Below are 15,214 nucleotides of genomic sequence, written 5' to 3'. Positions count from 1 at the left end.
GGATGGCAAAAAGAACTTGATTAAGTTTTACTTTTTCTCTCCCAATTATAAAGCACTCAGATGAGTCATAACTTTAAAATCATGGGGAAAATAAATCATTACTCATTTTTTAAATTCTTTGGAGTAGCAAAAGTATAAGAATTGTAAAATAAAACATGCTAACTTTTTAAAAAATGTTTTTTTTTACTCATTTAGAGAGAGAAAAAGGGAAAGGGAGAGGGAGAGAGAGATAGAAACATCGATGAGAGAGAACATTGACTGGCTGCCTCCTGCATGCCCCCCAGTGAGGATTGGGCCCACAACCTGGGCATGTTCCCTGACTGGGAATCAAACCAGCGACCTCTCAATGCTCAACCAGTGAGCCAAACTAGCCGGACAAACATGTTAACATTTTAATTCATAATCCTAGAAAGTCTTGGAAACTATACTTATTCTTAAAGATAAAACAAAAGAGGGTAAGAAAATTTGCACAGGAAAAGTCAAATCTATTGCTTGCTATAGATTATATACAAATATAAACAAAAGAAAACTTGTGTACAATCATGCAGAGCTTTGAAGGCAACAGGAAGGGTAAGAGGGTAAGGTAAAGTATACTGTCAAGGGCTGGCCAACAATCAAGAACATGACTGACATCAATTAAACTGTATACTAAAAGCTCTGCCGTGAAAACTATAGACATTTGTAAACATGAAATGTATTGGTTTTTCTACATAGTTCTATAGGCCATATTTAAACATAAATTTGAATCCTAAATTAAATCAAAGGTCTTGTTGGTTTTATTTTGCTTTGCTTTTGTCTGAATAGATAGGTTGGCATGCTGGTAACCATAAATCCTAATTTTTCAATTTGGTGTCTTTACCACTTGCTGTGAGTGTAGCTGCTTGTTCTGGTTCAGTTCTTAGATTCTCTAAGAAATGGTTACTAATTCATAGCTAACTGCTCATTTAAAACATAAATTATAATGTGAGTAGGAGAGATTGCAGCTCTGCTAATAATACTGTGTTTAAAAAAAGGAAAACATCCAATTTCCTTCAAATCTCACACCTTTAAAACAAGTTGTCATTACAGACTTCCATTTTATCAACCACAAGGAACTAAAAAGTAAACTTTGCTTTCTATGTAATAACCTTAATCTCTCCATTCCAACAAAAATAAGTGAGTTAAATTAGTGTGAAGTTAGAGGCACCAGCGGTTAAGGGTGATGACGGACTTCTCTAGTAGGTTCTTCAGGGGATAAAAATCTTGCATGAAAATGATGAAACTGGTCATCAAACTCTGGCTCTTTTTCCATTTCTCCTTGCTTGTACTGCAATTATAAAACAAATATCACATTTTAGCCACTAACCAGAACTGGGTAGGTTTATATTTCACCCTAAAGAAAATGCTTTTCTCACTTCCTCTTCTATTAGGTTGGCTATCCTAAAAATAGCAAATACAAAACATTAAAATTGTCTTTAGGTTTTTCTTACATGAAAACCAGATTTGGATTTAGGCTTATAATAATACAATCCTATTCAATTAGCATAAAAATCATGCTGTTGTGAACAAAACTTGGTTAAAATAAATATATAGCCACATCTCAAAGGATTTTAACTGCTATTTCTAAATTGCAGTTCTCTTTAATGAGAGTTAAATATTATAGTGGACCATCATCTTTTAAAATAAAATTGTAATTATATACACCGAAGTATACTAAAACATGTACATGCTTCATGAAAATTCATATATGAAACAAAATTCCAAATTACTAATATATACCACTCTGTCAGCGAAACCAAGGACTAATGTCTAAAGAGTTATGAAGGAGAATGATATAAATGAAACACAGAACGAAAACTTTGTAACAGAGCTGGAAAGAGTACTATTAGTTACTTTCTAAGAAACAATATTCATTCACAAATGCCCAATACTCACAAGGACTGAAATTCCTTAAGTCCATAAATAATTATAAGCTAACAATTCTTTTTACAATAATATAAATTATATAATTTGCTGGAAACTATGAGGTATGTCTAGATTAATATCTATCCATTCATGCCCAAAAAGCATTTTAAGAAATTTCTCTTAGTTCTATTACTTTCCAATTTAACCACAGTCCACCATCTAAAAGAGTTTACTCTAGCGCTGGCTGATTTGGATCAGTGGTTAGAGCCTCAGCCTGTGGATCAAAGGATCTGGGTTCGATTCCCAGTCAAGGGCACATACTTGGGTTGCAAGTTCAATCCCCGGCCCCAGTAAGGGTTGTGGGGATGGCAACCAATCGATGTGTCTCTCTTTCTCTCTCTCTCTCCCTAGCATCCTTCCACTCTATCTAAAAAAAAAAAAAAAAAATCAATGGAAAAATATCCTCAGGTTAAGATTAGCAAATAAATAAATAAATACATAAGTTTACCCTAGGAAAATCCCTGTTTTATCACAATTTCTGGGCATAGATACAGTAATAAATAAAAAGATATTCCAGACCATTTTTCAATGTTTCCTACAATTTAAACAATAAAGATAGAAATTTTTCTCCATCCCTGAAAAAAAAAATGTAGCATTACTCTGTTAAGTAATTTTTGTGGAGTTTTCTTAAGCTGAATATAAGCAGAACTTTTCTAGATTGCTATATTTAATTTTGGGATCCATGATTTAAGAAAAAAATCTACAGTATGTTAGGGGGAATATGCAATAATTATTTTAAAATTTGTAAAATGAAAACTAAGAGTTTAAAAATTATTATTATTTTTTTTCTTTTTGGCCTCACCCGAGGACATTTTTGTATTTATCCTCAGCTAAAGCAGGAGGGAGAGAGGAAGGAAGAGAGAGAGAGAAACATTGATATGAGAGAGACACACTGAGTGGCTGCCACTCACATGACCCAAATCAGGGCCGGGGACAAACCGCAACTGAGGCATGTGCCCCTAGAGGTAACCGAACCCTGGACTTTCCGGTCCGTGGGCTGATGCTCCAACTGCTAAACCAAACCAGCCAGGGCAGAGTTTAAAAATTATTAATGTTAAGAGAAACAATGTAAAATTATGAGGTGTTACAGTAGATTGGTTCACTCGAAAACTTTAAACATGCATTCCTGTACTACAGAGGTAGGAAAGTTAAACACTATTATTTCCCAGCCTCCCTTGCAGCTAGGGTTACAGGTATAATTGGTCCAACAATCAGAGGCACTCACTTGAGACTTTCACTTGGAACCGAGTTACACAGGGAGAGAGGCAGCACATAAGGTATCCATTTTTGCCAATACAAAACAGTGGCAGCAGTGGTGTGTTTCTGGAGCTGGCAACTGTTCATGTCTTCCTAATCCAGCAGGCAGCTTCCCAAAGTGGCAGACAGCTTCTTGATTGTTCCAAAAGCAGCAGCTTCTTTGGCAGACCTCTTCTTGTGATATAGTTCCTAGAAGCTCAGCCTAGGTTCTGTTTCTTCAGCCCTCTCAAAGGTTCTGTGAGTTCTCTATACCCCTTCATCAATCCCATTCAGTTTAATAGCTAAAGGAGATTCCATTCCCTACAACCAAGAATCTGGACCTATACAAAATTCGGTAGCTGGAAGTTAAGGTGCAGCAAATAAAAGGGTCTTAAATATATGAAGTGGGTTGAGTTGAGGAGGTAGGGCTTTGGGCCATGAGACCTCATGCCAACTGAAGTTAGGGTATCAAAGAAAGTGGTGGTAGAACTTCAGAATGCTAGTATGTGGGGCTGCTTCTGCCTCTTTCAGCAAAGTCCTATAAGACAGATGGGACTCAAGCTAAGGATAACAAGTCTGCAGAGATAGAAAGGTAAATAGCTTTGTTGAAGGAATTGTGCTCTGTCTACAAAATAAATTAACAAAGTCCCAAATCTGAGGCCCTGAAGAATTGAAAAAGTCAACTACTACCATACTCCATACGTAAAGGTTCTGAAGAAGCTGCTAAAACTTCCTTAACCTTTTTCAAGAAACTTCCCTTAGGAATTTTCTGCCAAGTAATTGGAGCCATCCTAAGGCAAAAGATCGGACACTGCTGTTATCCCATCCAAGCCTACAGTGTAAAACGGTCCCAAGTAGATGCCATTCATTTACAATCCCAGGGGAGAGAACACAGAAGCCAGCAAGTAAAGATGTGTCCTTTCTTAAAAACTATGTCTTGACAAGATCTTTGTGGTTACTCATGATAATAACTGAAGAAAAAAGATCAGAAACTTACTAAGTTTTTAGGGAACTGTTTTGCCAAAAACAAAAACCCTAAACTTGGCCTGCAACAGCCTGTAACTATCTAAAACAATCCCCGAGCCCCCAAACCCAAAATGACAGGAAGTGAAGTGCTAAGACTGTCCAGCCTCCAAGAGGGACACCCTTTTCAATGCCCACTTAGATGTGTCCTTAAAACTTTGTGGACAATAAAGACTTCCTGAAGGGCAACGCCAAGGGCCCCTGAGGACATTAGATAAGGGAGTTACTCTCAAAAGGGTGAATCAGGAGTTGTGTGATGGTAAAACCAGGGAATATATTTATGGACAGGGCAGAGAGAACTTGCTATGGGTCAGTGACTGCTATGTTTCCCATTTTCAAAAAGGCTGATTTTATTGCAGTTATCTTGTACCTATTCCACCATTATGCATATGGTATCCATGGGGCAGACACGTTGCTTTTTAGTTTGTAGATGGCTGGAGATATCATGGCTTTAAACTATATGCAATAATGGATTGAATTTTGGTGGTTTCACTTCAAGGTCAGGGAAGTAAGGGTTTTCTATGTTTTAGAAGAGTGTACTTAGATATTTTGGTAGCCAACAAGGCTGTCTGGGTTAAATTAAAACTTGCCTACCAAACATTCCCTCTTCTCATCTTTAGTTAAAGAATCCTAACTTTTAGCTCGTCACATTGCCACAAGGATTTCTCCGCTTCCCTAGCAGCTAGAGATGGCCATGTAACTCAGTTTGGGCTAATGAGATTAAGTTCAAATGCTGTGTGGTTCTCCGGGAAAATTGCCTCGAGGAAACTGATTCAGCTAGAGAAAGTTCCTATGCTTGCCTTTGCTCCAGAAAGCAATCTTGTATAATAAGGATGAAGTAACTTGAGGATAAAAACCGTGTACTGAGGAGAGTAGAGCAGAAAGACACGAACCTGATACCACCCACCTACAGATTTCTTTTCTATAAAAGATAACACTTTTATCTTTGATTTTTTTTGTGTGTGGTTTGTTTTTGTTTTTTGGTTTTGGTTATATGTAGCACACCTGATCTTAAACGACAAGAGTATAAAGCAAAATATGAATGAAAAATGACCTAAAGTGGTAGCAAAAGCTATTCAGTAGAAGAATTTCTAGCAGTTAATGGTGCTGAAAGTAGGGAGAAGTTAACCAAGGAACACTGAGGAATACAATGGTCTTCTCAGGAGGAGAACTGTGAATATCTAAGAGACTTTCCTTGAGAGACGAGATGATAAGCACCCATAAAAGAATATCTATCTTCATGAGTAAGTGAGAGCAATTTATTTTAAAAGCAACAGACAGAGTTTTCTCACTTAAGTAGTTACTGATAGTTTCATTAGATTATGGCCCACGGCCACTTGATTAAATCACTAAAGGAGAACAAAGAAAAGAAAGGGGAGGCAAGAAAGTGAGAGCAGATATTGAGGTTTTCTTCCTGGTACTGGTGGACTTCAATCTTTAAATATCTGTGTCCAAAAATAATATGTATTCTTGTTTTAAAAGTATCTTCCTTTATTCCATATATGCTTTAAAATATTTATTGAGTAGAGAAAAGGAAGGGAGGTAAAAAGATGACACAGGTGTTGATTTTACAGTTTTCTTCCAAGTTCTGGTGGACTTCGGACTTTAAATAACTGTTCAAAGAAAAAAATGTTTACTTTCATTTTAAAGGTATCTTCCTTTATTCTTAATTTTCTTTTACATATATTTGTTTTTTAAATACACTTAACTAATCATAGATGCCAATGAAAAACAATGTGTTCGAACACAGATGAAATTCAGGAGCTCAGAAACACACACAGCAGATCATTCTACTCTACAAGTTGTTATGGCAGACACCGAAAAGCCAAGTGAAATCTGGGTGTTTGACCAAGAGGTCAAACCACATTTGGGCAATTGGGCAGCATGATGGCTTTTGGGGGCATGTGTTTGTATAAAGAATAAGGGCCTCCTACATAAATCTTCCATATAAAATGGATCAGAAAAAGCCAAGGTCTGCTCTCCAATACTGTACTACCTTTAGTCTGGAACAGCTTCAAAAACTGAAAGATACATTTGAAAAGACTATGTACCCACATTGGATTACCATAGCAGAACTTATTTCAGCTACTCAATTTGATGGGTTAGTAATATAGACTTGGTTCAAGAACCAGCACAGCAAAAGGAGGAAGCAGCAAACTTGGTCAAGTTTGACACTAGAAGCACTGAACCAAATCATTTCAGAGAAGGAGGAGACCCCTTTACCTATAATTTCTACAAACATCTGTCCCATGAATCCCAGAATTGAGAATGCCTATGACCTTGAACTACCTAAGACTTCTGATATTAGGCAACCTTGAGGAGCTGGTGCCTCTATGTGGAATGCATTTTAGGATTCTCAGCCTCATGATCTCCAGCAGATATATCTGGGTGCCTCTGATCTTCCTTGGACCTCCCTACGACATAGATCAGTTTATACAACTATATGCCTTACCTAGGGATGATCACCCAGTGGTCTAGATCAGTACCTCTTCCCATAGTACCCTGGTTGAGGGGATATGGCTAGGACTGATCTCAGTGTGATGGCTGATATATCCACAGCTCTTGAGAAAGGTCTGTGATCCAAATCTTGCCAGACTGAGAGACATTTCCAAACACTTTCAATGGGTTAACTCCAGTCTAAAAAGACCAGTTATTTATCGTTTTCTATAAAAAGAACTCCCTCTACCTTTCATCATTGCCTGAAATTTCTATCCTCTGAGTCTCCTGAGCCACACCCTCGATAATCAGGTGTAAATACAGTGGACATTGATAGAGTTCAAGCAAAGGTTTTAATACAGTACTACCCAAGGTGGTACAGGCCAAAAGGACCTGTTATTAACACCCCAGGATTAAAGAGCCCCAAGCAAATCTGCTTTATTTGTCCTGGTTTAGAGACATTTTGAAAGCCACGATTTAAAGATTATAAAACATCTGACCTGCAATTGCTTCGAGCAGTGGTTAGAGAGAGAACCAAGATAAAAGCTGCCAAAAGGACCAGGGTCCCTTGACTCAACCCCTCACTGGGGACCGAAAGCCTTTACACCAGAGTGGGTAAAATGGTCAGGAGGAAGAGAAGAGAAGTTCCTGGACTCACTGACCTGGCAGCTCCACAAACTGGTACCAAAATCCACCAGCAAAGCCCTGGTGTGAATGACAATTAGATTGAGAGAACATAAAAGTTGTTCTCCCTACAAAAGGGTTGATGGGATTATGGACATTGGAATGTTTGGCCAGGATTATGCAAATAACTGTGTCTTCTTTACCTGAATGTTTTATGGGAATAGATATTCTGTCTGGCTGGGAATGCTTATCCTACCAACTGTTGTAAAACCAAAACTGTTAATAATAAAGTCAGAATGGAGGCTACAGTTAAGAAAAAAATAAATAAATAAATAAATAAAAATAATATGTTCTCTGATTAGAAATAACAAATAACGTTGAAATAAATCACTTTACTATAAATATGGCTATCAAATTATATAGCTTTTGAAATGTACAGATGCATAAAATTTTACAGGCCTTCTATAATGCAAGGTGCTCTGTTTCCAAATTTATAGAGAAAATAGCATAAATATTAATAATTTAAAATTGTATTTGCAATAAATGTGGATTTCAATTCACTTCTGTAAACAAACAAATAAGCAAACAAAATTACATACGTGGCTCAAACTTCGATTCCCCACCAGGCCCCGATGGAGAAATCTCTTGTAATTTTTTCTGTTCCATCTGCTGGATGACCTAGGGAATGGGAAAAGAATGTTTTAAAAGGAAGTACTGTTTGATTTTCTCTGATATGTGTGACCAGTAACAAATCACAACAAACTAACTGAAAATTATTTCCTAAAATGAGATAGTCAAATTCTAAACTTTAGATTAATATTCAATAAAGCAGTTTTTAAAATACTGCAGCTAATAGTAGTACCTTGAAATATTATAACAACACAGGCTTTTAGCAAAGCACCCCAAATCAAATTCTTTTTAATGCCACAATCCTTTTACAAAATCCCACCTGATGATATTCCAGCTTCTGAGCCTCTAGTTGATCATGCTGACGCTGTAGCTCTTCTTTTTGTTTCTGAAGCTCATCTGCTTTTTTCTTAAGTTCATTTTCTTGTAAGGAGATAAGATTTTCGTATTCTTTCAGTTCTTCCTCTGTGAAGAACTGTTGCTGATCTAATGTCTAAAAGAAAGAAAAAAAACACAATGAAAGAATAATCTGAGAAATACAACGATACGGTCTGGTTCAGCTTTAAAATTCTATGATCAGCAAGGTACAATAGAATATAGTATTATACCTTTTGGGTAAAAAGAGAAGGGGAAATAAGAATATATATTTATGTATTCATCTGAGCAAAAGATAAAACGAAGAGCCTAGTGAGACTGTTTCCCTACAGAACAAGAGAGAAAACTGGGTGGAAAGAACAAAGGGAATGAGGGAAGGAAAACACACTCTTCTGAATGCACTTTTTTGTACAGCTTTGATTTTCGGAAACATTCAATATTTCATATACTCAAAACACAAATAAGTAAAATTCACAGGGACAGAAAAATTCCCCAAATTGAATACAAACAGAAGCAAATAAATAATTATTTTATCTTAAGTGAATAAAATCAAAGTTAACATTGCCAGTTAATGAAATAATCAGCAGCATATGCCTCCTGATACAATGTACTTAGCATCACTTTAGCTATATTCCTATCAAAAGGAGGAATCCTAAGGAAACAGCAGACACTCTCAAACTGATGCATGTTTTATAATGTAGCTGGTCTGTATTCTTTTTGAAATATCAGTACCATGAGACACAATGACTCAGGAACTATTTCAGATTAAAGGAGACTAAAAAGACATTACAACTAAATTTAGTGCATTATCTTGGGTTTTCTTTTGCTATCAAAGACAATATTGGGGAAATGGACAAAAATCTCAATAAAGTTTACAGAGTAGAGTATTGTGTCGGGGGGATTGATAACTTTACTGTGATTATGTAAGATAAATCCTTGTTTGCATGAAATATATATTTGAGTATTTAAGGTTAAAGCAGTATCGTGTGCACCTTATTCTCAAAAATAATTATATGTTATATATACATACACAAATACCCAGATTTAAAATAGGGAAAAAAAGACAGGGAGAGAAGGTAAATGTAAAATAGGATATCTTGGCAAAGGGTATTCAGGAATTCATTCTTGGTCTGATCTTAAAACTTTTTTGTAAATCTGAAACTATGTCAAAATTAAAATAGTACATAATTATCTATTGATCTGGTTCGCCAGAAGTACTAAAGGGATTGCATGTTTAAATAATTTTAGAATTTTTCTTCATCAAAGTCCAGACATATTTCAAATGTTAGACAAAAACTTATAACAAAAAGCAGTTGATTTCTTTAATATCAAACTAAGATGACCAACTGTCCAATTTACCTGGGTCTGTCTGGTTTTAGCACTAAAAAGTTCCACATCCTGGGAACACATCCTGGGAAACTCCTCCATCCCAGGTAAGCCAGGACAGTTGGTCACTCTATCTCAAACCATTTTCTGGACAATTAAAAATCTAATATAAATGGTAATCTTTTTATTTTATATTCTATAAAGAAAAAGACAATGTTCTTTCTTCAGTCTAGTTCGGTTGGTGCCTTTCAAACACTCTTTAAAGAAGTATATGCACTCATTTATACATAGTAAACTATGATACAAGGTGGTATACCTTTCTGAAGCAATTTGACAGATATATTTAGAAACTTAAAAAATGGGATTGAAAAAATGGCGGCGGAGTGAACGGAGCTACACAGACCGTCTCCCAGAACCAAACTGGAATTACAACTATAACACAGACAAATCGACGGAAAAAACCAACAGAAAAGCAGCTTGGAGGACCATACAACGCAGGACACTGACTCCATCCCGGTAGGATTGCGAAGGCGCGAGACGGGGCTGGGAGCCCACGGTCGGCAGCTCGGCAGCGGCCTCAGCTGTAAGCGGCGCCATCGGGTCACACTCCCAGGCGGCCCCACAGCGCAGCCGGGACAGAGGCTGAAACAGCCACAGCCACTCACCTTGGGCTCCGGCGGAGGGAGGGCAGACTGGACTGGAACTGTGTCTGGACACTCGGGGTTTGGAGGGCGCTCAGAGCTTTGGCTGAGTGCAGCCACTCAGGACGGTGGCCACATTGCTCCTTCCCAGGGCTCTGAGAGAGGCAGCAGCCCCTCCCTCGGAGATCCAACCCCACCCTGTGGGCCATTGAAGTGCTAATTGAGGCTCACTAACAACCAGCATCTGCCCCACCCTCCTGAAAGCCCCTTGGCTGAGCACCAGAGGGAGTTTTTCAATCAACTGACAACCCAAAACTCATCAATTAACCTAGACTGCTAGCCTCCAGGCAAAAAGCTAGAGGATAACAGTACGTTTCCTGGGCTGGCAACTTTAACCAGGAAAGTAAGACTTGACAGTGGTGTTCAACGCGGGTCCTCCCTCGCTCATCTAAACACAGGAGAGGGAGCCACAAACAGCAGAACACCAACACCCACAGGGAGAACTTGACAGGCTCCAAAGCCCACAGTGATAGCTAAAATGGTGAAACACAGAAACAGAAGCCAAATGAAAGAGCAAGACACCTCCACCGAAGATGAGATCAATGTGGAGCAATTAGGCATGTTAACAGAGCTAGAATTTAGAGCCATGATCTTGAGGAAGCTGAACAGCATGAGTAAAGACATAGAGACACTGAAAATAAGCCAAATGGAAATTAAAAACCAACAAGAAGAGATAAAAAATGACATATCCGAAATGAAAAACACATTGGAAGGTTTAAAAAGCAGAGTAGGGAAGCTGAGGACCGGATCAGTGAATTAGAAGACAGGGTAGAAAAAATCAACCAATCAGAAAAACAAAAGGAAAAAACTATTAAAAAACAGGAAGACAGCTTAAGAGAACTATGGGACAACTGGAAACGTAATAATATTCGTATCATAGGAGTCCCCGAAGAAGAAGAAAAGGAGCAAGGGATAGAGAATATATTCAAAAAAATAGTGAGAGAAAACTTCCCTAATTTGGTGAAGGAAGAAGGCATTCAAGTTCAAGAAGCACAGAGAGTCCCAAGTAAGAAGAACCCAAACAGGCCCACACCAAGACACATAGTAATTAAAACGCCACAAATTAAAGACAAAGAGAGAATCCTAAAAGCAGCAAGAGATAAGCAACAGGTTACCTACAAAGGGAACCCCATAAGGCTTTCAGCTGACTTCTCACAAGAAACACTACAGGCCAGAAGAGAATGGCATGAAGTAATCAAAGTCATGAAAAACAAGAATCTGAATCCAAGACTACTCTACCCAGCAAGGCTATCATTCAAAATAGAAGATCAAATAAAGAGCTTCCCAGACAAAAAAAAGCTAAGGGAATACATTAGCACCAAACCAGCACTGCAAGAAATGTTAAAAGGACTGCTGTAATTAGCAGTAGAAATGGGAAGAAAAAGAGAACCACACTAAACAAAAATGGCAATAAATAAGTACATATCAATAATCACCTTAAACGTAAATGGATTGAATGCTCCCATAAAGAGACACAGAGTAGCTGATTGGATAAGAAAGCATGACTCATCTATATGTTGTTTACAAGAGACCCACCTCTCAACAAAAGACTCACATAGGTTGAAAGTGAAGGGATGGAAAAAAATTTTCCAAGCAAATGGAAAGCAAAAAAAAGCGGGGGTAGCAATTCTCATATCTGATAAAATAGATTTCAAAATGAAGACCATAACTAGAGACAAAGACGGCCACTACATAATATTGAAAGGATCTATCCAACAGGAAGATATAACCTTGATAAACATATATGCACCCAATATAGGAGCACCAAATATATTAAAAATCTTCTGGAGGACTTCCAAGGAGAAATCGACAACAATACAATTATAGCAGGGGACTTCAACACCCCATTGACAGCACTGGATAGATCCTCTAGGCAAAAAATTAGCAAGGAAACAGAGACTCTAAATGAAGCACTAGACCAAATGGATTTAATAGATATCTACAGAGAATTACACCCCAAAACTACAGAATACACATTCTTCTCAAGTGCACATGGGACATTTTCAAAGATAGACCACATGATAGGACACAAACTAAATCTCTACAAGTTCAAGAAGATTGAAATCATATCAAGCATCTTCTCAGATCACAATGGCATGAAACTAGAAATCAATTGCACAAAGAACATGCAAAGACATTTCAACACATGGAGGCTAAATAGCATGTTATTAAACAATGAATGGGTCACCGAGGAGATCAAGGAAGAAATTAAAAACTTCCTGGAAACCAATGAAAATGAACACACAACAACACAAAATCTATGGGATGCAGCGAAAGCAGTTCTGAGAGGGAAGTTCATAGCACTACAGGCCTACCTCAAAAAACAAGAAAAATTTCTAATTGACTGTCTAACCTCACAACTTAAAGAATTAGAAAGCAAACAAAAAGAAAACCCCAGAGCAAGTAGAAGGAAGGAAATAGTAAAGATCAGAGCAGAAATAAATGACATAGAGACCAAAAAAACAATTCAAAGGATCAATGAAACAAAGAGCTGGTTTTTCGAAAAGATAAACAAGATAGATGGACCCTTAGCTAGACTCACCAAGAAACAAAGAGAGAGAACCCAAATACACAAAATCAGAAATGAAAGAGGAGAAGTAACAACCAACACCACGGAAATACAAAAGATCGTTAACAACTACTATGAACAACTATATGGCAACAAATTCGACAATCTCAGCGAAATGGACAAATTTCTAGAAACACACAGTCTCCCAAAACTATTCCCGGAAGAGATAGAAAACTTGAACAGACCAATAACAACTAAGGAAATTGAAGAGGTAATCAAGACTCTCCCAGCAAACAAAAGCCCAGGCCCAGATGGTTTCACGGGGGAGTTTTACCGAACATTCAAAAAAGAACTAACACCCATTCTCCTCAAACTATTTCAAAAAATTCAAGAAGAAGGAAGACTTCCAAACACGTTCTATGAGGCCAGCATAATTCTAATTCCAAAACCAGAAAAAGACACTACGAAGAAAGAAAACTACAGGCCAATATCCCTGATGAACATAGACGCCAAAATCCTGAACAAAATACTAGCAAATCGGATCCAGAAATACATCAAAAAAATTATTCACCATGACCAAGTGGGATTCATTCCAGGGATGCAAGGCTGGTACAATATTCGCAAATCAATAAACGTGATACACCACATAAACAAAATGAAGAATAAAAACCACATGATCATATCAATAGATGCTGAAAAAGCATTCGACAAAATCCAGCATCCATTTCTGATAAAAACGCTCAGCAATGTAGGAATAGAGGGATCATATCTCAACATAATAAAGGCCATATATGAAAGACCTACAGCCAACATCATACTCAATGGACAGAAACTAAAAACATTTCCATTAAGAACAGGAACAAGACAGGGATGTCCACTTTCGCCACTCTTATTTAACATTGTACTGGAAGTCTTAGCCACAGCAATCAGACATGAAGAAAAAATAAAAGGGATCCAAATTGGAAAGGAGGAAGTGAAACTGTCATTATTTGCAGATGACATGATATTGTACATAGAAAACCCTAAAGACTCCATCAAAAATCTATTAGACTTAATAAATGAGTTTGGCAAAGTAGCAGGATACAAAATTAACGTCAAGAAATCGACGGCATTCTTGTACATCAATGATGAACTCACAGAAAGAGAAACTGAAAAAACAATCCCATTTACCATCGCTCCAAAAAAATTACGATACCTAGGAATAAACTTAACCAAAGAAGTAAAAGACCTATTTGCAGAAAACTACAGGTCATTGAAAAAAGAAATAGAGGAAGATATAAAGAAGTGGAAGCACATACCCTGTTCATGGATTGGAAGAATTAACATAATTAAAATGTCCATACTACCCAAAGCAATCTATAGATTCAACGCAATCCCCATCAAAATACCAACGACATATTTCATAGAACTAGAACAAATACTTCAAAAGTTCATATGGAACCAAAAAAGACCCCGAATAGCCACAGCAATCTTGAAAAAGAAGAACAAAGTTGGAGGGATCACAATACCAGATATCAGGTTATACTACAAAGCGACTGTAACCAAAACAGCCTGGTACTGGCACAAGAACAGGCATATAGACCAGTGGAACAGAACTGAAAACCCAGAAATGGACCCAAGGCAATACGCTCAATTAATATTTGACAAAGGTGGCAAGAGCATACAGTGGAGCAAAGACAGCCTCTTTAATAAATGGTGTTGGGAAAATTGGACAGCTACATGCAAAAAAATGAAACTAGACCATCAACTTACACCATACACAAAAATAAATTCGAAATGGATAAAAGACTTAAATGTGACCCGTGAATCCATAAAAATTCTAGAAGAAAATGTAGGCAACAAAATTTTGGACATCATACGGAGCAGAATTTTCACTGATACATCACCTAAGGCAACAGAAATAAAGGAGAAAATGAACACATGGGACTACATCAAACTAAAAAGCTTCTGCACAGCAAAAGAAACAATCATCAAAATGGAAAGGCAACCCACTGTATGGGAGAACATCATTGCCAATGATGTATCAGATAAGGGGTTAATTTCCAGTATATACAGAGTGCTCATACAACTCCACAAAAGGAAGACAAAGAACCCAATTAAAAAATGGGCAGAGGAGCTGAATAGACACCTCTCCAAACAGGACATACAAATGGCCAAGAGACATATGAAGAAATGCTCAACATCACTAATCATCAGAGAGATGCAAATTAAAACAACTATGAGGTATCACCTCACACCTGTCAGAATGGCCGCCATCAACAAATCATCAAACAACAAGTGTTGGCGAGGGTGTGGAGAAAAGGGGACTCTAATACACTGCTGGTGGGAATGCAGACTGGTGCAGCCGCTATGGAAAACAATATGGTGCTACCTCAAAAAATTAAAAATTGAACTTCCATTCGACCCAGTGATC

At 37.5% G+C, this 15,214-nt stretch overlaps 1 protein-coding gene across 6 annotated transcripts in view; it reads right to left on the bottom strand.

Moving 5' to 3' along the window:
• Window positions 1-395: 395 nt before the first annotated feature.
• The window catches only part of NUCB2 (nucleobindin 2), a 55,082-nt gene continuing 40,263 nt past the window's right edge, over window positions 396-15,214 (bottom strand). For 5 of the 6 annotated variants that reach the window (XR_004959237.1, XR_004959236.1, XR_004959238.1 and 2 more), the window contains 4 exons: window positions 8,213-8,383; window positions 7,863-7,941; window positions 3,170-5,816; window positions 396-1,306 (listed from right to left, as the gene is read on the bottom strand). Coding sequence is in view for 1 of the 6 variants with exons in the window: in XM_036258653.1 (XP_036114546.1) it covers window positions 5,809-5,816; window positions 7,863-7,941; window positions 8,213-8,383 (258 nt within the window). In the remaining 5 variants the exon portion in view is untranslated. Of the gene's footprint in view, window positions 1,307-2,979; window positions 5,817-7,862; window positions 7,942-8,212; window positions 8,384-15,214 lie in introns of those variants that run through there. The other variant, XM_036258653.1, reaches the window with a different exon arrangement.

The sequence above is a fragment of the Molossus molossus genome, unplaced genomic scaffold, assembly GCF_014108415.1.
Source record: "Molossus molossus isolate mMolMol1 unplaced genomic scaffold, mMolMol1.p scaffold_m16_p_13, whole genome shotgun sequence".
NCBI classification, from domain to species: domain Eukaryota; kingdom Metazoa; phylum Chordata; class Mammalia; order Chiroptera; family Molossidae; genus Molossus; species Molossus molossus.
Note: the sequence above shows the minus strand (reverse complement) of the source record. Positions and strands in the feature narration are given on the sequence as shown.